We start from the raw sequence: 22,547 nt of genomic DNA, 5'->3' as shown, positions 1-22,547 counted from the left end.
ATATGACGGTTGCAATTTCCCGGAGTCGTGTGGTCCCTTTTTTCGGCAAGCAAAATCAACGGGGAAGCCCAATTCACTGAACAACCGTATGGCTAATTTAACAACTTTAGCCGTGAGTCATTTAGTAACCAGATGTCACAGAGTTGGAAGGGACCTTGGAGGTCTTCTAGTCCAACCCCCTGCCTAGGCAGGAAACCCTATACCGTTTCAGACAAATGGCTATCCAACATCTTCTTAAAGACTTCCAGTGTTGGGGCATTCACAACTTCTGGAGGCAAGCTGTTCCACTGATTAATTGTTCTCACTGTCAGGAAGTTTCTCCTGCATTCTAGGTTGCTTCTCTCCTTCATTAGTCTCCACCCATTGCTTCTTGTCCTGCCCTCGGGTGCCTTGGAGAATAGTTTGACTCCCTCTACTTTGGGGCAACCCCTGAGATATTGAAAGACTGCTCTCATGTTACCCCTGGTCCTTCTTTTTCATTAAACTAGACGTACTGCGGTAGTGAAGATGGTAAAATGTGGCAAAATTCGCTGAATTGTTTTGCATAGCAACAGAACTTTTGGACTCAGTTAGGGCCATTCGGCGAGGACCACCTGTAGTTGAGGGCAATAGAAGAAGGGGACAACAGAGGAGGAGGTGGCTGGATGGAGTCACCAAAGCAGTCGGCGTGAGCTTACATGGTCTCCAGAGGATGGTAGAGGACAGGAAGGCCTGGAGGAACGTTGTCCGTAGGGTCACACTAGGTCGGACAGGATTTCGCAACTAACAACAACAACAGCCTGTAGTTAAGACATTCCGGAGCCCAAATCTTTTTGAGGTTCGGTCCAACACTCCCAAGAAAGAGAAGACTCACCTGCAATGGAGACTGTAGGTAATCTTCATAACCTTTGGCGAAAAGCTCATAGGCAGAAGGAGGCGGACGGTTCTGGCTAAGATATTCCAAATATTGCAGGTAGGAGCAAAATTCCTTTTCTGAGTGGTGATGGGCTCCAGCAATGATGAACTGCACCTCAAGCTGAAGGAGAGGGGAAAAAAAGAGGGGTCAACCAGAGACGTCTGAAAAGTGATACAGATAGATAGATAGATAGATAGATAGATAGATAGATAGATGGATGGATGGATGGATGGATGGATGGATGGATGGATATAAAGATATATTATAATGCAATAGCAGAGTTGGAAGGGACCTTGGAGGTCTTCTAGTCCAACCCCCTGCCTAGGCAGGAAACCCTATACCGTTCCAGACAAATGGCTATCCAACATCTTCTTAAAGACTTCCAGTGTTGGGGCATTCACAACTTCTGGAGGCAACTTCTGTTCCACTGATTAATTGTTCTCACTGTCGGGAAGTTTCTCCTCAGTTCTAAGCTGCTTCTCTCCTTGATTAGTTTCCACCCATTGCTTCTTGTTCTACCCTCAGGTGCCTTGGAGAATAGTTTGACTGCCTCTTCTTTGTGGCAACCCCTGAGATATTGGAAGACTGCTATCATGTCTCCCCTAGTCCTTCTTTCTCTTAAGCTAAACATACCCAGTTCCTGCAACCGTTCTTCCTATGTTTGAGCCTCCAGTCCCCTAATCCTCTTTGTTGCTCTTCTCTGCACTCTTTCTAGAGTCTCCACATCTTTTCTACATCGTGGTGACCAAAACTGAACGCAGTATTCCAAGTGTGGCCAGTCTTTTATATCTCCAACTTTTGACATTTCGCTTCAAACTACAGGCAAATCCTCGACCTACAACCACAGTCGAGCCCGGAATGGACATCGCTAAGTGAGGAACTTGTTCCCTGGGGGTGGGGGGTGGAGGTTCTGCCCCATTTTACGACTTTGCTTGTCCCAGTTGCTAAGAGAATCCCTGCTGTTGTTTAGTTAGGAACACGGTCGTTAAGCGAATCTCCCTCCCTTTGAATTTGCAGACGGTCGCAAAAGGTGACCAGGTGAGCCGGAGACCGTCAGAAATACGAATCAGTTGCCAAGCTTCCGAATGTTAAATCATGTGGCGGTAGGGATGGCCGTTAAGGGTCAAGAGTCACCTTTTTCCTGTGCCACTGTAACTTTGAACAGTCACTGAATGAACTGTTGCAAGTTGAGGACTACCTGAACCGGAATTGGGGTGTCAATCAAATCGCATGGAGGGGAAAGAGGATGAACCCAAACAGGAGAGAGAGAGAGAGAGAGAGAGACAGACAGACAGACAGACAGACAGACAGAAGGAGGGAGGGAGAGAGAGAGACAGAAGGAGGGAGGGGGAGAGAGAGAGGAGGGAGGGAAAGAGAGAGAGAGAGAGGAGGGAGGGAGAGAGAGAGGATGGGGAGATGGAGGAGGAAGGGGGAGAGAGAGAGCAGGAGGGAGGGAGGGAGGGAGAGAAAGAAAAGGAGGGAGGGAGAGAGAGAGAGAAGGAGGGAGAGAAGGAGGGAAAGAGGGAGAGAGAAGGAGGGAGGGAGAGAGAGGAGGGAGAGAGAAGGAGGGAGGGAAAGAAAGAGAGAGAGAAGGAGGGAGGGAAAGAAAGAGAGAGAGAAGGAGGGAGGCAGGGAGAGAGAAAAGGAGGGAGGGAGAGAGAGAGAGGAGGGAGAGGGAGAGAGAGAGAGAGGAGGGAGAGGGAGAGAGAGAGAGGAGGGAGGGAGAGAGAGAGAAGGAGGGAGGGAGAAGGAGAGAGAGGAGGGAGAGGGAGAGAGGGAGAGGAGGGAGAGGGAGAGAGAGAGAGGAGGGAGGGAGAGAGAGAGGAGGGGGAGATGGAGGGGGAAGGGGGAGAGAGAGAGCAGGAGGGAGGGAGGGAGAGAAAGAAAAGGAGGGAGGGAGGGAGAGAGAGAAGGAGGGAGGGAGAGAGAGAAGGAGGGAGAGAAGGAGGGAAAGAGGGAGAGAGAAGGAGGGAGGGAGAAGGAGAGGAGGGAGAGAGAAGGAGGGAGGGAGAGAGAAGGAGGGAGGGAAAGAAAGAGAGAGAGAAGAAGGGAGGGAAAGAAAGAGAGAGAGAAGGAGGGAGGCAGGGAGAGAGAAAAGGAGGGAGGGAGAGAGAGAGAGAGAGGAGGGAGAGGGAGAGAGAGAGGAGGGAGGGAGAGAGAGAGAGAGAAGGAGGGAGGGAGAAGGAGAGAGAGGAGGGAGAGGGAGAGGAAGGAGGGAGAGAGAGAGAGGAGGGAGGGAGAGAGAGAGAGAGAAGGAGGGAGGGAGAAGGAGAGAGAGGGAGCGAAAGAGAGAGAAAAGACTTACTTTAAGCAAGCGAAAGATGAGACGCTGATGCATTTTGGAAAGCACCGGGAAGCCTTTCTTATTGGTTAAGAAGATGCTGGTGGGAAGAATGGCTGCTTTGATTGGCTCGCCCAGCCAGCGGTCAATGACGTGATTGGACGGCAGGTCGGGACCCACCTCCAGCGCTGCCAAGAAAAGACGGGAAAGATTTATCAGCGGCAGGAATCGGCAGGGAGGCCGGGGAACATCGGATTTCGGCACTTACCCACAGCCACACGCTTGTTGTAGTCGCACAAGGTTCGGAAGTTGTGCCACCTGCGGAAACAAAGAAAGGAGCTCATTTGGGGCCAGGCTGGGAAACCGGCGTCTGCCCACCTCTCCGCCTCTCTAAGTCAGGGGTGTCAAACTCCAAGGCCCGCGGGCCGGATCCTGCTCGCGGGGTGCTTAGATCTGACCTGGAAACAGCCAGGTCTGGCCCGCGATGCCTCTGCCGGCGATAACGGAGCTCGGGAGGACTCCGTGTGGCTCTCCCAAACTGCGTTTCCGCTGGCTGGGAGTTGTAGGAGGTTGTCGCAGCCGCGCGCGACCCTCCCGAGCTCCGTTTTCGCTGGCAGAGGGTTGCAAGAGCCTGTCGCAGCCCCGAATGGCCCTCCCGAGAGCCATTTTCACTGGCGGTGGTGGTGGTGTTGTAGTTCATTGCAGCCGTACGCGGCCCTCCCGAACTCCGTTTTCGCTGGCAGGAGGGCATTGCAGGAGATCACCCCAGCTGCGCGCGCCTCTCCCGAAGTCTGTGCTCGCTGGCAGAGAGTTGCAGGAGGTTGGCGCAGCTGAAAACGGAGACTGGGAGCCTGTTTTGGCTGGCTGAGCCCTCCGGGCAGCACAGGCACCCCCGACATGAGTGATGTCGAGCGAGCCACGCCCACCCTGGCCCTCAGCGCTCAAACCCTGAGGCGGCCCTCAATGAAATCAAGTTTGACACCCCTGGCCTACCTCACTTCTGACAGACGGCAGTCGAGTCTCTTCTCGAGGTGGGCAGCAGAGAAGTGGTGATTATCTCCGAGTCATGCAGGCCAACTAAGGGTCTCTCTTTTATTTCCCCCAAGTTTGACCTTTCGCTTCCAAACGCAGGTAAGTCCTCGATTTACGAACCACAACAGAGCCCAGAGTTGACGTTGCTAACGTGAGAAAGTTGTTCAGGGGGTTCTGCCCCATTTTGCGAATTTTCTCACCCCAGTTGCTAAGGGAATCCCCGCCTGGTGTTAAGGTGAGACACCAGTTGTTAAGCGAATTTATTCACAGCTGCTCTAAAGTTATTCTCCCTTCCTCTCCCTTTGCTAATTGTGGGTCGCACTTAATCCCTGCCGTGATTCATTCAACAACGGTGACAAGCAAAGCTGTAAAATGGGACAAACCCGCTTAAGGACGATCTTGCTTCCTCTTTCGCGACCTTCTGACTGAGCAAAGTGAATGGGGGAAGCCAGATTCGTTGAAGAACGGTGTTGCTCATTTAACAACCGCAGTGGATTGACTGAGCAACGGAGGGAAGAAAGGTCGCCAAATGGGCAAAGCCCACTTAGCAAATGTCTCACTTAACGACAGAAATGCGAGGACTGTCTCTGCAACTCAGGAGCTACAAAACTAGCTTGAGAATCTTGCCTTTTACCGCTCAATCCATCCAGATGTGTTCCCAACATCTGCCAACACTCGCTGGCTTGTCACTCACCACTGCCAGGTCTTCTCGTCGCCTGCGGACTCATCTTCCCCGCCGGGCACGGCCTCGTTTTCAATCACATCATCCCTCAAGTCTTCGGGAGCCAATAGTGGGACTCGCATCCAGAACTGTCACAAAAGAAGGGGAGCGGGGGAAAGGAAGGGATGTCCTAAAATTAACCCAGGCACTAAGTCTACAAGGAATATGTTTCCACATGCGAATAATGCAGAGAATAACGGAATCACAGAGTTGGAAGGGACCTTGGAGGTCTTCTAGTCCAACCCCCTGCCTAGGCAGAAAACCCTATACCGTTTCAAACAAATGGCTAACATCTTAAAGACTTCCAGTGTTGGGGCATTCACAACTTCTGGAGGCAAGCTGTTCCATTGATTAATTGTTCTCACTGTCAGGAAATGTCTCCTCAGTTCTAAGTTGCTTCTCTCCTTGATTAGTTTCCACCCATTGCTTCTTGTTCTACCCTCAGGTGCCTTGGAGAATAGTTTGACTCCCTCTTCTTTGTGGCAACCCCTGAGATATTGGAACAATGCTATCATGTCTCCCCTAGTCCTTCTTTCTCTTAAGCTAAACATACCCAGTTCCTGCAACCGTTCTTCATATGTTTTAGCCTCGTCCCCTAATCCTCTTTCTTGCTCTTCTCTGCACTCTTTCTAGAGTCTCCACATCTTCTTTTTTTATATCATGAGGTTTCTGCTTGTTTCAGGGTATATTTTGTGTAAAGTCCAGCTGCTTTTACATTGTGCGCGAGTCAGTTGTGTAGCTTTTGCGTTATTTTTGTGCAAAGTGGGATCGTGGGTTTTTGAGCTCTCTGCTGTGACTCGGTGAGGTTCCCACTTGTTGCAGGGGTTATTTCGTGTGTACTCCAGCTCAGTGGTGGGATACGACCGGTACGTCCTGGTACGGGCGTACCGATGCCTGCTGGAAACACCAGGTACCGTTCCGGTACTCCAGAGGGCCCACACATGCTCTTTACCTGTATTTAAGCCGATGGGGTCTTATGCATACCCGCACGGAGCGTATGGCGCCGAACAGCTGGAGCGTCGTGGGTGGTAAGTACCAGTTGCACCGGGATCCGGAAACCCACCACTGGTCCAGCTGCTTTTACATTGTGTGTGTCAGTTGTACAGCCACGCCCACCCGGTCACATGGCCGTCAAGCCACGCCCACCCGGTCACATGACCACCGAGACACAGCCGCAGAACTGGTAGCGGAAAATTCTGAATTTCACCACTGGCCTTCTGTATATGTCCTTTGCTCGCACGCACGCCTTCCATCCATACACCCAGCCTCAAAAATATGCCTAAATGGGAGGGCGTAAAGCCGGGAGGGGAGGGCGGGATTTCCACCCGTGATTTCCGCTACCGGTTTGGGAAAACCGGTCCGAACCGGCTGAATAACCACCTCAGATGACAAGAGAAAAGAATGTAAACACCAGTAAGGGAGGCGTCGTGGAAATGATGTTATCCCCGTCGTGTGGATCTCTCGTGTGCTGAAATATATTTGAGAAGTTGAGCTGCATCTGCTGGACGTACCATGGAAGTGTGGTGGCCGGTGTGGATGTGGTTACAGAGAACACGTGCCAGGTTGGGGTTGTCCTCCTGGGTCAAGGGAATCAGAAATGCCGGGAGCCCTAAATAGGCCCCAAAATTTAGCTCCTCCAACATGGCCTGCAACAAAGGGAAAAAAAATAACATAGATATTAAGATTACAGCTCGCAGTCCTGTAAAGACATAGTATACCCCGTTTTCCCCGAAAATAAGACCTCCCCGGATAATAAGCCCAATCTGGCTTTTGAGCGCCCATGCGCTAAAATGAGCCTTCCCTCCAAAATACTGCAACGCAGCAGCAGCCATGAGGTGACCACGCTCACCGCCTCCTGCACCTCAAAAATAATAAGACCTCCCCATTTGTAGAAATGGAAAATACAATTCAATGAGGTAAAGGCCCAAAGAGACTATAGAAGAAAAAAAGGGTCTCCGGAAAAGAAACTAGCCAAAAATAAAGAGGGAAATAAGGGGAGATGGGAAAGAAAAATTTGGGGGAGAGATACTCAAAAAGTCTATCTAAACGAGAGAGGGAAAAGATTTAAGACACATAAAAAGAAGAGAAAGAGAAAAGAAAATGTAGAAATAGGAGAATAAGTCGAATGCTATAACTCAGCAGAAGGAAGTATTGAAAACAAGGTAAAAAGATGTTTTAAATTAGGATGGGTGGGAATTATATTAGGAAACGGAAAGCGGTTCGATAATTATGTTATGCTGATTATACAAATCTTGAAATCTGAAATTTGAAGATTCGTATCGTGAAGGGAAAATAGATGGAAAAGAAATGATCGATTGTTTATGTCTAAAGAGAAAGAAAAATTATACTGCTTGTGCATGTTAAAAAAACTAGACATTGGAAAACAGGAGAAGAAAAGTAATACGGCTGAAATTGGAAAGAATGGAGATAGAACGTAAAATGAGTTATGTTTTTGGGTGGGAATGTTAAAGGGGGAATTCGGACGACACTCTGTTCACAAAATAAGTTTTATTATGTAATGAGAATAAATAAAAAACTATAATATAATAAAAACAACAACAACAACAATAATAATAACAATAATTATTAAAAACCATAATAAATAATAATAATTTGGGGGGGAGGTGCGTCCTTTCCCGTGCATTCATGGAATGGTTTCTGAACCCATACACGAAGAGGTAAAGTCCAGTAAAGCACATTCTCAAAGGTTATTCTTTGCTTCTCGTTGCCCTCATAACCAAAATATCTCTACATTACAAAAGTGCCATTGATCATTCTTCCCTTGCCAAGGTCACTCACCGCCTCCGAATTCCGGCGTACTTTCTCCAGTTCGGAATCTGCCCGGATCCACGGAGACAATTTCCCCACAATCAGCGTGTTCCAGTCTAAGGAGAAGGAAGAGATTGGGAGGGTTGACAGAAACATGGGAATTTAGATGATTATACTGGGATTTATAGTTATGTACCCAAAGGAGACAAGGGAGAAGTTGCCCCCAAAAAGGAAAATTTTAATTTAATTTTAATTTTAACTTATTTTAAATGTATTGTTTTTTAAAAAATTCGGTTTGTTTTTTTGGATATGAATTTAATCTTTTTTAACTTTTGGGATGTGTGTTTTTTAATGTTGTACGCCGCCCTGAGTCCTTTTGGAGAAGATGTTGGCATATAAATCCAAATAAACCTAAACCTAAACCTAAACCAGCGACGGTGGGATCAACGGGGAAAATTGGGGAGAGATACTGAAACAATAAAATTAAAAAGGAGAAAAAACATTGGAAAGGGAAAATACAGGAGTGTGAAAAACAAGAAACAGAAAAAGCTCGGCAAATGAGTGGAGAGAATATGGGAGAAATGAAGTTCCTGAGAGTAAGAGAAAATCGCTGAATGAGGAAAGAAAGAAAAGGATTTACTAGTAGAATAGAATGAAACTTAGTCAACATAGCCAACGGTATCTATTCAATCAAATGTGCGAGATATAGATGAAACTTACTACTGTGGATAGCTCATTAAATGAAATGTTTACCATATAAAATTAAACTGGAGGATATGTATGATTAATAGTAAAACAGAAGAACAGTTGGAAATGATATGTTAAATTTGATTAACTTGGAGAGGCAAAAAGGATATTGTTTGTACATTAAGAAAAAAAAAACAAATGAAGAGGGAGAATATTGGAATAAAAATAAGACGAGTCAAATGTAAAATGGAAATGTGAAATGTAATATGCATAATAGAAGATGTAAAGGGAGGGAAAGCCGGGATAACGCTTCGTTCACAAAAGAAGTTAAAATGTGTAACAAACAATAAATAAAAAACTTTGTTTGGAAAAACAAATCACGGGAGTTGGTTTAGCAGTCATACTGAGAACGGGACGTGAGGGTTAAAAAAAAAAAAAACCCAAATCGCTTTCAAGAAAATTGTAACAACGAGTAATCCTTTCCGGGCCAAACAATGATGGAATTAAGAATTCACCCGGGATTTCGGTTACAATGTGGAACTGGCTAAGTGGGAAAAACTTTGGATACTTAATCAGAAACTAACATTGGCTACGGCGTATAAAGAAAACCTTTACAAGATGTTCTACAAGATGGCATCTCCCGCCACCACGGCTTTCTAAAATGTTCAAAAATCTGGCCCCAAATTGTTGGAAGTGTAAAAAAAACACCAGGCACTTTCTACCATATGTGGTGGACGTGCAATGAGGCAAAAAAATATTGGAAAAATGATCCAATCGTGGTTAGAACAAATGGTGGGAGAACAAATTATGTTTAAACCAGAAGCTTTTCTCCTAGGCATAATACCGGAGGGGTTTAAGAAAGATACACTCTTATCTAATTATACATATACTGACTGCAGCGCGCATAACCTACGCACAGCATTGGAAAAAAGAAAATACACCATCAGAGCTAGATATAATCAGAAAAGTGTTGGCCTGTGCAGAAGCAGATAGGCTCACTCTTGAACTTAAAAATAAAGGGGAATCAGAATATTTTGAGGTATGGAATAGATTCTATGATTGGTATAAGTTAAGATGATAAGACTGGAAAAAATGTATATATTGTGATCGAACAGAAGGACAGACAATGTATTAAGTAGAATAACTGTTAATGGTTGAAACTAGCTGTACATAATGTGAATATAGGATCACCCCGACTCCGCGGCATTGCGTTGTTTTAAATGTAAAAACAATAAATATATATATATTAAAAAAAAAAAAAGAATTCACCCGGGATTAAGCGATTCCATCGTTTTCTGCTTTTTAGTTTTCTTTTGTTGGAGGTAGGCGCAAAGAAGCCAGGATTATGCGTGAGGGAAGTTAGAAATAAATAAATAAATGTTTAATTATTAAAATTAAAATATCTAGATACAACAAAAACAGCTTTTGTTAAGGATAGGAGGTGCTCGACTTACGATTCCAAGTAAGCAAAACATTTCTCTCGCTCAGGGAGACGTTTCTTAAGTGAATTTGACCCCGTTTTAAGACCTTTCTTGCCACAGTTGTTAAGTGAATCACCCCAGTTGTTAGTCCCATGGTTGTTAAGTGAGTCAGACTTCCCCCTTTGGCTTTACTTGCCAGAAGGTTGCAAAAGGGGATCGCATGACTCCAGGACGCTGCAATCGTCATATATGTTGAGAAACATCTGAATTTTGACCATGGGGATAAAATACACTAACAGAGTTGAAAAGGGACCTTGGAGGTCTTCTAGTCCAACCCCTCTGCTCAGGCAGGAGACCTTATACCATTTCAGACAATCTTTTCTTTAAAACTTCCAGTGTTCCACCCACAACCTCTGGAGGCAACTTCTGTTCCACTGATTAATTGTTCTTACTGTCAGGAAATTTCTCCTTAGTTCTAAGTTGCTTCTCCCCTTGATTAGTTTCCCCCCATTGCTTCTTGTCCTACCCTCAGGGTACTTTGGAGAATAGCCTGACTCCCTCTTCTTTGTGGCAGCCCCCGAGATATTGGAAGACTGCTGTCATGTCAGTCCCAGATGCTGCAACGGTCATAAGTTGGCAATTTTTTCAAATTTTAAGCCACTTTTTCCAGTGCTGTTGTAACGTCAAACGGTCATTAAACGAAGAGTTGTATGTCGAGGACTAGCTGAATTAAGTATCAAGATTGAACCGCTTGGCTTCTTTCAAACTTAACAATGAACTAGGGGGGGAGGAAGGGGGGAAAACAGAATGCTGAAAATGTCTGTTTGTGTGTGGACTGTTGAAAGCCTGGAAACCATCAAGGTCACCGCTGTAGGTGCTTAAGAAAGGGATGGACTGTTCCCATAACAAAACGACGTTTTATCATTGGACAATGTGATTTCCCTGAGGTGGGGAGGAAGGGAAGCTATTGTTTAACTAAGCAAGCTTTTACGCAGGAAAACCAGAGCTGGTTTTGATTCTTCAGTACCAAAATGGTGTATCCAATAAAGTTTTACTTTGGGGAATTCAAAGCTCCCGAGAGGAATTCCTTATTTTGGGTTCACTGGTTGGACAGTTGACATTAAACCATCAGGCTAGAAAGGAGGAGACCGTGAGTTCAGGTCCCACCTTAGCCATGAGAGCCAGCTGGGTGACTTTGGCCAATCACAAGGAGGCTGTGAGTTCTAGTCCCGCCTTAGGCCCAAAAGCCAGTTGGGTGACTTTGGGCCAGTCCCTCTCTCTCAGCCCAACCCACCTCGCAGGGTTGTTATGGGTAAAATAGGAAGAGGAAGGTTTGTTGGCGATGTTTGTAGCCTTGAATTGTTTGTAAAAATAATAAAGGGGACATACTATATATATGAATGAATGAATGAATGAATGAATGAATGAACAAACAAATAAATGAATGAGGGTAAGCTTGCTTGTTTTCTTGCAAACATTTCACTACCCTAACTAGGTAACTTCATCAATACTAGTACTGATGATCTTACCTACTTAGGCTCATCAAACGTCTGCAAGAAAACAATTAAGCTCAGAGAGCACCAAGGAGCCCTGAACTACAAATAAACGGAAGGAAGGAAGGAAGGAAGGAAGGAAGGAAGGAAGGAAGGAAGGAAGGAAGGAAGGGATAGGAATGAGGAGAAGGAAGGAAGGAGATGGGAATGAGGAGAAGGAAAGAAGGAAGGGGATGGGAATGAAGAGAAGGAAGGGAAAAGGAAGGAAGGAAGGAAGGAAGGAAGGAAGGAAGGAAGGAAGGAAGGGATAGGAATGAGGAGAAGGAAGGAAGGAGATGGGAATGAGGAGAAGGAAGGAAGGAAGGAAGGGGATGGGAATGAAGAGAAGGAAGGAAAAAGGAAGGAAGGAAGGAAGGAAGGAAGGAAGGAAGGAAGGAAGGAAGGAAGGAAGGAAGGAAGGAAGGGATAGGAATGAGGAGAAGGAAGGAAGGAGATGGGAATGAAGAGAAGGAAGGAAAAAGGAAGGAAGGAAGGAAGGAAGGAAGGAAGGAAGGAAGGAAGGAAGGAAGGGATAGGAATGAGGAGAAGGAAGGAAGGAGATGGGCATCAGCAGAAGGAAGGAAGGAAGGGGATGGGAATGAAGAGAAGGAAGGAAAAAGGAAGGAAGGAAGGAAGGAAGGAAGGAAGGAAGGAAGGAAGGAAGGAAGGGATAGGAATGAGGAGAAGGAAGGAAGGAGATGGGAATGAGGAGAAGGAAGGAAGGAAGGGGATGGGAATGAGGAGAAGGAAGGAAAAAGGAAGGAAGGAAGGAAGGAAAGGAAAGAAGGAAGGAAGGAAAGGAAAGAAGGGAAGGAAGGAAGGAAGGAAGGAAGGAAGGAAGGAAGTTAGTTTCTGAAATTCTCACCTCTCCCTGAGAGTAATAGGTCAGAGCGAGTCTGCGGTCCTGGTCGGTGTTTAGCCGGATCCTGGAAAAATTCTCTCTTGTATCGAGGATGGAAAATCGGCATACAGAGAAAATCAAATCTACGGAACAGGTGGGAGGGAGGGGGAGAAAAAACAGCCCTATGAAGACCCTGATGTTGGAACACCACAACATGGCTGGCTACGTTTCCACCCCAGACTCAACTTCAAACAAGTCAGCTAGATTTTAGCTTAATGAGACTTGCAATATATGATATATGATATATGTACCATCACGGACCAATAGTTGCCCAACCGTTTCTTTAAAACCTACACCGATGGGAGCACTCACGACTTCTGGTGGCAAGCTGTTCCACTGCTTAATTGTTCTAACGGTCTCCTTAGTTCTAGGTTGCTTCTCTCCTTGGTTAGTTTCCCTCCATTGCTTCTTTTCCTGCCTTCAGGTGCTTTGGAGAATACCGTATTTTTCGGAGTATAAGACGCACCTTTCCCCCCCTCCCCCCAAAAAGACGGTGAAAATCAGGGTACGTCTTATACACTGAATTCAGCATTTTTGGCCCCCCGGGAAAAAAAAACCCTTCGCAAAAATGGACATGCAGAGGGTTTGAGAGGCCTGCAAATTACTCCTGGGGAGGGCGAAACCGAGTGAAATACGGGCCGTTTTTTGCTCGTTTTTGCCCCCGCAGCCCCCCAGGAACAATCTACAAGCCGCCCAAAGCCTATGCATGTCCTGTTTGTTTGTTTTTTGCAAAAAATGGGACGGTTTTTCCCCAAAAGGGGCTGTTTTTTGCTTGTTTTTTGGGGGGGGCGTCCCCAGGAGCATTTTGAAGGCCTCTCAAACTCTCTGCGTGCCCCGTTTTTTGCAAAAAACGAGGCCTGCAGAGGGCAAAACATTTTTTTTAAATAATTAATAATAATTTATTAAATTTCTAGACCGCCCCCTCTCCCCGGAGGGACTCAGGGCAGTGTACAGGAATAAATTTAAAAACATGCAAACAATCATATATATAGCTAAAAGTCAAATTAAACAACCCCTGTACGAATTTATAAAAATTAAAAACATTAAAAACAGACCCTAAAACCAATCCTAAAAATTTAGAAATAAAAGTGAGGTGGGAAAGATGGAATTAGGCCAAGCCGGCTAGCTGGAATAGGTGGGTTTTAAGTTTCTGACGGAAGGAGCGGAGATCCGTAGTCATTCTAATGTGTGTAAATGTTTTAAATTTACCTCTTCAAAATCTTGGTGAGTCTTATACTCCAGTGCATCTTATAGCCTGCAACATACGGTAGTTTGACTCCCTCTTCTTTGGGGCAACCCCTGAGATATTGGAAGACTGCTATCATGTCTCCCCTAGTCCTTCTTTTCATCAAACTAGACATACCCAGTTCCTGCAACTGCTCATGGTATGTTTTAGCCTCCAGTCCCGTCCCGTCCCCCCCAAAAACATCTCGGTTGCTCTTCACTGCCACCTTTTCTAGGGTCTCTGCATCGTTTTAACATCGCGGCGACCAAAACTGGATGCCGTATTCCAAGTGTGGCATTACCCACTATTTTTTTTTCTCCCCCCTGATGGTTTTCTTCTGCTACGTAAGGTCATTTCTTCTACTGCAGGCTATTTGATCTGCTGAGCTATTGAAATGTTAATTTCCCCACCACGGCTTCTGGGGGAAGAATTTCGCCGCCACCCTTTCTCCTTTCTAATGGCTAATTGTTTGCCGGTTTTTCATTCTGCTGATCGGAACTGTTAAAGGTTTTTCATTCTGCTGATCGGAACTGTTAAAAGAGAAAACTCAGAGATGACATAACATGAATCCCAATCAAAGCGACAGACAATGTGCCTTTACCAATAAATCCTTTTTTGAAGGTTTCTCCGAGTGAAATATAGGTAACTCCCAACAGCTCACCAAGTGCCTCCTTCGTTGTTGTTGGGTTTTTAAAATTATCTGTACAGGGGCAACGAGGCTTATCTTCAAAGCATTTTTGGAGATGATTTCGGTATTTCTTTTTCCTCTCTCTCTTTTTTTTTTTAAAGGGTAGCTCTTGAGACATTCAAAACTGCCTCCAGACCAAGTTTTATCTCCCAGGAATGATTTACTTTTCTACGAAGCCGCCAAAATGCCTCGGATAAAGATTTACGGACTGTAATCCTCAAATGTTTATTTGTCGTTGGTCTGTAAGAGCCCCCCCCCTCACCCCCAAGATGTGGCTTTTGCTGAATCAGCAGTGAGACAGCTACCATGCTTCTTGTACGCGTTTGGGAGGTTGTACTCCAAAAAGAATTTGGGGGAGGCCAGACGGATGAAAGAGATGCGCAGCCCGGGAAAGATTGCGGAAGTACGAAGATTGGAAGGAGAAAAGGATCCCAAACGGAATGTAAAATGCTAAACCGACGGGCTGCATCTCTGGAGCGAATCTGCAACCACTGAAGTGCGAGCGGAAAGATTTCCTGCTGGCAGATTATTTTGAGAAGTTGTTGGAGACTGGCACTACTGGCCTCCCCACACAACGGGAACCCCCCCAAAAAATGGAATTTGGTCCAGGGCTAGAACAAGCAAACCAACCTGCTAGGGAGGGAGGAAAGGAGGAATGAAGGAAGCAAGGAAAGGAAAGAAGATGGGAGGAGGGAAGGAAGATCAAAGAAGAAAGAAGATGGGAAAGAAGGAAAGAAGGGAGGAGATGAGAAGGTAGAAAAGAGGGAAGAAAGAAGGGAAGAAGGGAGAGAGGAGAAAGAGATAGTGGTTCTCAACCTGTGGGTCCGGACCCCTTAGTGGGTCGAACGACCCTTTCACAGGGGTCGCCTAAGACCATCGGAAAACAAATATTTTCGATGGTCTTAGGAACCGAGACACCAATTTTATGGTTGGGGGGGTCACCACAACATGAGGAGCTGTATTAAAGGGTCACGGCATTGGGAAGGTTGAGAACCACTGAGATAGAGGAAAGAAGATAGAAAAGGGCAAGGTATTCTCTGCAAATATTCTCAAGGAAGGAAGGAAAGAAGATGGAGAAAGGAACAGAGGAAGGATGGAAGGAAGGAGAGAAGGAAAGATAGAGAAAAAAACATAGGGAGCCTGGAAGGAAGATCAAAGAAGAAAGAAGACAAAAAAAAGGAAAGAAGGGAGGAGATGAGAAAAGAGGAAGGAGGGAGGGAGGGAGGAAGGAGAGAGAGGAAAGAAAAGGGGAAGGAAGGAAGGAAAAAAGAAAAGAGGAAGAAACATAGAAAGGAAGGAGAGAAGGGAGGGAGATGAGCAAGAAAAAAAGATAGAAAGAAGAAGGAAAGAATGGAGGGAGGGAAGGAAGAAGAGAAGGAAAGAAGATAGAGAAAGGAATTGAGGGAGGATGGAAGGAAGACCAAAGAAGAAAGAAGACAGAAACAAGGGAGAGAGGGAGGGAGGGAGGGAGAAGAGAGAGATGAAAGAAGATAGAAAAGAGCAAGCCAGCAAGGCGAGGGAGGAAAGAAAGTAGAAAAGGGGAAGGAAAAAAGAAGGGAAGGAAAACAGAAAGAAAAAAGGAAGAAAGACAGAAAGGAAGGAGAGAAGGCAGGCAGGCAGGCAGGCAGGGAGGGAAGGAAGGTTTCATTTTCAAAAATCCTTCTTGGCAATGAACTACATGAAATACAGATCTCAAATCACTCTACGAGGGCAACGCACTCACATCCGTCAGTGAATGCACCCCTAACATTCGCCTTTGACCCCTACAGCATAAATAAATTTTTTTAATTTATTAATACAACTCATAAGATCCTGACCCACCTTATATCTGGCTCTGACCTGGATGGCTAAAAGGCCATTTTATCCCAACAAGGTTTTGAATAGAAGGTGGCACTTAATTAAGGTCTTCTCGTGAGAAAGGGAGTGGGGGGGGGGGGCAGGGGAATCAGAAATTAGAATTAAGATTGCCGGGAGAAATATCAACAACCTCAGATATGCAGGTGATATCACTCTAAGGGCATAAAGTGAAGAGGAACTAAAGAGCCTCTTGATGCGGGCAAAGGAGGAGAGCGCAAAAGTTGGCTTGACACTCAACATTAAATGGAGTCCACTGAAGCTCACGCCGACTGCTTCGGTGACTCCATCCTGCCAAATCCTTCTCTGTCGTCCTCTTCTTCTTTTGCCCTCCATTGTTCCCAGCATGAGGCTCTTCTCCAGGGAGTCCTTCTTCCTTCTCCTTAGGTGGCCAAAGTCTTTGAGTCTCTTCTTCAGGATCTGGCCTTCTCAAGAGCAGCCAGGGTTGACCTCCTTTAGGACTGACCAGTTGGATGGCCTTGCAGTCCAAGGGACTCAATGCAGGAGTCTTCTCCAGCACCGGAGTTCAAAGGCCTCCATTCTTTGCTATCAACCGTTTTTCTCTTTTGGCCAGTCACCCCAACACTCTTCCCCCCCCCCCGGGGAAAAGATAGCCAACGGCCCGGGAGAACCCAGAGTGGGATGAAAAGCCCATTAAACGGCTCACGTGAGGTGCTGCTGCCAGGACAGGGGGTGGTTTTAGCATATTCATTTATTATATGACTCTTCTATTATTAGTTTTATTGTTTTTGTAGTCTGTAAGCTGTGGGAATGAGAGGTAAAGCTATGTAAAGGCATGCGTAGAAATTACCATGATCTCAGTAGCTGTTTATCTTGGAAACCTAGAAACTCACCTAATTAGCAGAACCAGATGCGGGAATAAAGGAAAGGTGATGCACAGCCGTTATCTATTAGCTCATTAATTCACCAGAGCAAAGGCATGAGTTAACCTTGGCCTGAAGAGCATTCTTGATTCTCTAGGGAAGATTTGGGGGAGTGAACCTGTTATTGTAATGTGTTGTTGCTCTGTGCTTTGCTTGTAAAAACTTTATAAAAGCCAAATAAACTCTGCGAGAGGCAGACAGATATTTTGGACACAAACTGCGTGATTGATTTCTGAAACCTACATCAAGCCGCCTTGAGTCGCCATGCGGGCCTAGGCGGCAATATCAATTCTCTAAATAAATGAATTCCCTAAATAAAAGATAACCAGCCTAAATAGACGCCATTAATGGACGTGTGGAAGTCGCTTTTCTCGAACACAGAATCACTCTCTGAGAACAAACAGAATGGCTAGCCTAAGGAACAGAAGAGTGAAGGGAGGCGTAACAGCAGTCTTCCAATATTTGAGGGGCTGCCCCAAAGAAGAGGAAGTCAAGCTATGCTCCAACGCACCTGAAGGGCAGGACAAGAAGCAATGGGTGGAAACTAATCAAGGAGAGAAGCAACCTGGAACTAAGGAGACATTTCCCAACAGTGAGAACAATTAATCAGTGAAATGGCTTGCCACCAGAAACTATGGCTGCTCCATCATTTTGAAGAGGTTTTTAAGACAGCCATTTGTTTGGAGTGGTATACAGACTGCCCTGCTGGAGCAGTGGGTTGGACTAGAAGATCTCCAAGGTCCCTCTCAGCTCTGTTATTCTGTTAATTATAGCAGAAAATGACTCCCTGGCAAATCTATTTAAAATACATGTGATTGGATGGATGAATGGATGGATGGATGGATGGATGGACGTAGGCAATGAGCAAACTGGAACTTGATGCCTTGTGGCTCACTACGCCATTTTTCATGGGGGGGAAAAATGATACTCATCCTTTTTTGTACTCATTGCGCTTCCCGGAACCAATTAATGATGAGTACCAAGGTACCACTGTAAATAGATAATGGATGGATGAAGATCAATGATAAAGGATAGAGATAGAGATTACCGTATACCTGCCTATTTAACTTATATGCCGAGCACATTGAGAGCAATGTGGGGGTAGATGAATCAAAAGTTGGAATTAAGATTGCCAGGAGAAATACCAACACCCTCAGATAGGCAGATGGTACCCCTCTAAGGGCAGAAAGTGAAGAGGAGCTAGGGAGCCTCTTGATGCAGGTGAAGGGAGAGAGTGCAAAAGTTGGCTTGAAACTCAACATTAAGACAACTAAAGATCATGGCATCTGGCCCTCTCAATTCCTGGCAAATAGATGGGGAAGAAATGAAGAGAGTGACAGATTTTATTGTCCTGGGCTCCAAGAACACCACAGATGGGGACTGCAGCCAAGAAATGAAAAGAGGCTTGCTCGTGGGGAGGAAAACTATGGCAAATCTAGACAGCATCCTAAAAAGCAGAGACATCACCCTGCCAACAAAAGTATAAATAGTCAAGGTTGCAATGGATGGTTGTGACCATAATACAATACAATAGCAGAGTTGGAAGGGACCTTGGAGGTCTTCTAGTCCAACCCCCTGCCTAGGCAGGAAACCCTATACCGTTTCAGACAAATGGCTATCCAACATCTTCTTAAAGACTTCCAGTGTTGGGGCATTCACTACTTCCGGAGGCAACTTCTGTTCCACTGATTAATTGTTCTAACTGTCAGGAAGTTTCTCCTCAGTTCTAAGTTGCTTCTTTCCTTGATTAGTTTCCACCCATTGCTGCTTGTCCTGCCCTCAGATGCTTTGGAGAATAGCTTGACTCCCTCTTCTTTGGGGCAACCCCTGAGATATTGGAACATTGCTATCACGTCTTCTCCTGGTCCTTCTTTTCATTAAACTAGACATACCCAGTTCCTGCAACCGTTCTTCCTATGTTTGAGCCTCCAGTCCCCTAATCCTCTTGGTTGCTCTTCTCTGCACTCTTTCTAGAGTCTCCACATCTTTTCTACATCGTGGTGACCAAAACTGAATGCAGTATTCCAAGTGTGACCTTACCAAGGCATTATAAAGTGGTATTAACACTTCACGTGATCATAAGGAAGGCTGAGCGCCAAAGAATGGAGGCCTTTGAACTCTGGTGCTGGAGAAGACTCCTGCGAGTCCCTTGAACTGCAAGGTGAACCCACCATTCAATCCTAGAGGAGATCAACCCTGACTGCCCTTTAGAAAGCCAGATCCTGAAGATGAAACTCAAATACTTTGGCACCTAAGGAGAAGGAAGGGCTCCCTGGAGAAGAGCCCAATGCTGGGAAAGATTGAGGGCAAAAGAAGGGACATGAGGTGGCTGGCTGGAGTCACTGAAGCTGTCGGCGTGAGCTTAAATAGTCTCCAGAGGATGGCAGAGGACAGGAAGACCTGGAGGAACACTGTCCATAGGGTCGCAATGGGTCAGACATGACTTTGCAACTAACGACAACCAAGGTACCACTGTAAATAGATAATGGATGGATAGATGAAGATAAATGACAATGGATATAGATATAGATATAAATAGATGGAGGTAGGTAGGTAGGTAGGTAGGTAGACAGATAGACACAGACAGACACACAGATGATAAATGATAGAGGATGATGGAAGATAGAAAAAGAAAATGATAGATATAGATAGATGATGATGGATATAGGTAGATATAAAGAGGTGGATGGAGATAGATAGGTAGGTAGGTAGGTAGGTAGGTAGGTAGGTAGGATGATGGAAGATAGATAGAAAAAAATGATAGACATAGATGATAGATAGATAGATGATAAATGATAGAGGATGATAGAAGATAGAAAAAGAAAATGATATAGATGATAGATAGATGATGATGGATATAAATAGATATAAAGAGGTGGAGATAGATGATAGATAGATAGATAGATAGATAGATAGATAGATAGATAGATAGATAGATAGATAGATAGATAGATGATAGATAGAGAGAGAGAGACAGACAGACGATAAATGATAGAGGATGATGGAAGAAAAAGAAAATGATAGAGATAGATGATAGATAGATGATGATGGATATAGGTAGATATAAAGAGGTGGATGGAGACAGATAGAAGCTGATGGAAGATAGATAGAAAAAAATGATAGACATAGATGATAGAAAGAAAGAAAGAAAGAAAGAAAGAAAGAAAGAAAGAAAGAAAGAAAGAAAGAAAGAAAGAAAGATGATAAATGATAGAGGATGATGGAAGTCAGATAGAAAAAGAAAATGATAGAGATGGATGGATGGATGGACAGATAGAAGACAGACGGATATGGCAGGGAGAAAGAGGGGGGAATGGATAGAGGGATAGATAAACAGATGAATTTAGCAAACTTCTTCTGAATCTCATTTTGGCCTTCCCAGGCAACTGTCACAGGTCAGATGAGCAGCGTAGAAATTTGATACGTAAGTAAATAAATAGAAAATTTTTCAAAAACTAATTACATTTCAGCCGACATCCACAAATCTCAGTTCCTTCCAGGTTCTAATAATGAGACTGAAAAATGCCATTAATCTCCATCCCACTCAACGCTTCCCGCCAGTTTCAGAGGGAGCCTCTGAGAGGAACATTTGTGAGACACACAAACACACACACACACACACACACTTGACTGTATTAGAATACCTCAGCTAAACATTTTGCCACCTTTTTTTTTAAAAAAAAAAGACATTAGTCTCACTTCCACGTGGACTACAACTCCCATCACGCCATGCTGTCTAGCAATGATGGGAGCCGCATTCCCAATAGGGGAGGTCAATCTGGGGTCAGAGGTCATCCCAGGGGCAGGGATGACGGTCCTTCACGCCGGACCGTGACCTCCCCCGCGCCTCCCCCCCCGTAAGTACAGGTAAAGTTCAGAGGTCATCCTGGCCCGAGAGGCGCAGGTCAAAGGTCGCTGGCGGAGCACGTGGTTATCCTCACCCTTGTCTAGCAACCGCCCCCAGGGTGCCGGCCACTTCTGGGACGCAGCTCAGGTCCCTCCCGCAGGAAACCCGAGCCACACCGGCTGTTCCGGGCCCCACCGCGGACGAGACCGCCGCCGCCATCACCGCCGCTGTAGAAGCCGCCATGGCACGCCGCGCACAGGGATCCCGAGAGCCGGCTAGCCACGCCCCGTTCCCCCCCTTCCGCCAATCACGAGACGCCTTTCCCGGGACTTTGAAGGGGTGGAGCCAGCGCGCGCCAAGAGGAGCCAGTCAGAAACCACGCTGCGGCGGTCGAGGGGCGGGGCTCCCTTACTTGAGGAGGGAACCTGAGACGGGGGGGGGGGGAATGGACATTTCCCGTCATGCCTCTGGAAAGAGAACAGACCCGGCTTTTCCCTAAGGGAATTAGGGCTTTTGAGTTTCTACAAGGACTACGTAGACCACAGTGCATTACTCCCCTAACCCCGCCCCTCCATAGAACTAGAATTCCCAAGATGCATCAGGATACCGCCAAAAAAACCCAAACGCCGTGGGATTGCTAAGAAGTGAGGGCTCCCCCTATATAAAAGAGATACGACAAAGCTGCTGGTATGTCTGAGGGCCAGTGGCGCAATGGATAACGCGTCTGACTACGGATCAGAAGATTCTAGGTTCGACTCCTGGCTGGCTCGGTTCAGACGAGAGTTTTTTTTTCTTTTTCTTTATTTAAAAATTATTATTAAACTAAATTTATATTAAAAATATTAAAAAATAAAATGTATTTTTAAGGCTTTGGCTGGTTTGTGTTTTTTTTTTCTTCTTGGATTTTTATTTTGTATTTTAACTTTGTTCTGAATAATGGATATATGTTGTTATTGTTCTGAATACGATTTTATACAGACACACACACACTTGAAAAAATTGTGTGTGTGTGTATATATATATATATATATATATAAAATACTTCAAAAATATTTAAAAATATTATATATGTATATGTATGTATGTATATATGTGTGTGTGTATATATGTATGTATATATGAATGTATGTATGTATGTATGTATACATACATACATACATACATACATACATACATACATACATACATACATACCAGGGGTTGTAACACACATATATAGATATATGTTGCATTTATGCCGATAAATAAATAAAGGGAGACTAGTATAGATCTATTTCAAGCTATTTAGTTCGCATCAGCTAGCCATACCCTTACTGGAAATTGAACCAGTAAGGGTATGGCTAGCTGATGAGAGCTAAATAGCTTGAAATAGATCTATACTAGTCTCCCTTTATTTATTTATCAGCACAAGTGCAACACAAATGTAACAAAGGAAACATTAAAAAAAATTGGCTTTCTGCCTGGATGGCTCTTAGGGTGAGCCGAAAAACAGAAAAGGGAAGCAGTATGCTCCCTCCCATATTTGGGCATACCAGGGGTTGTGACACAATACATACATACATACATACATACATACATACATACATACATACACAAACATATATACACCCCCCACACCCACATACACACACACCACCCATATAAATACACACAAATTATTTTTCACGCACACATATACACACAAACATATATATATATATACACACACACACATTCATACATACAGACATACATACGTGTGTATGTGTGAAAATCATTTTATTGGTATCTATAGATTGTATAGTTCAAAAATATTTTTACAATACATACA

General features: G+C 45.0%; 1 protein-coding gene across 1 annotated transcript in view; it reads right to left on the bottom strand.

Moving 5' to 3' along the window:
- LOC309401953 (protein arginine N-methyltransferase 5) overlaps window positions 1-21,034 on the bottom strand; it is a 37,898-nt gene extending 16,864 nt beyond the window's left edge. Inside the window, exons 1-8 of the mRNA XM_081971340.1 lie at window positions 20,832-21,034; window positions 12,204-12,322; window positions 7,729-7,814; window positions 6,441-6,575; window positions 4,903-5,018; window positions 3,445-3,494; window positions 3,201-3,364; window positions 854-1,015 (exon numbers count right to left, since the gene is read on the bottom strand). Of these exons, the coding sequence (XP_081827466.1) occupies window positions 854-1,015; window positions 3,201-3,364; window positions 3,445-3,494; window positions 4,903-5,018; window positions 6,441-6,575; window positions 7,729-7,814; window positions 12,204-12,322; window positions 20,832-20,980 (981 nt within the window). The 5' untranslated portion in view covers window positions 20,981-21,034. The remainder of the gene's footprint in view (window positions 1-853; window positions 1,016-3,200; window positions 3,365-3,444; window positions 3,495-4,902; window positions 5,019-6,440; window positions 6,576-7,728; window positions 7,815-12,203; window positions 12,323-20,831) is intronic.
- Window positions 21,035-22,547: the final 1,513 nt, after the last annotated feature.

Source organism: Natrix helvetica, assembly GCF_964273705.1.
Source record: "Natrix helvetica genome assembly, chromosome: Z".
In the NCBI taxonomy this organism is placed as follows: domain Eukaryota; kingdom Metazoa; phylum Chordata; class Lepidosauria; order Squamata; family Natricidae; genus Natrix; species Natrix helvetica.
The sequence above is the reverse complement of the archived record's forward strand: the minus strand, read 5'-3'. Positions and strand labels throughout refer to the sequence as shown.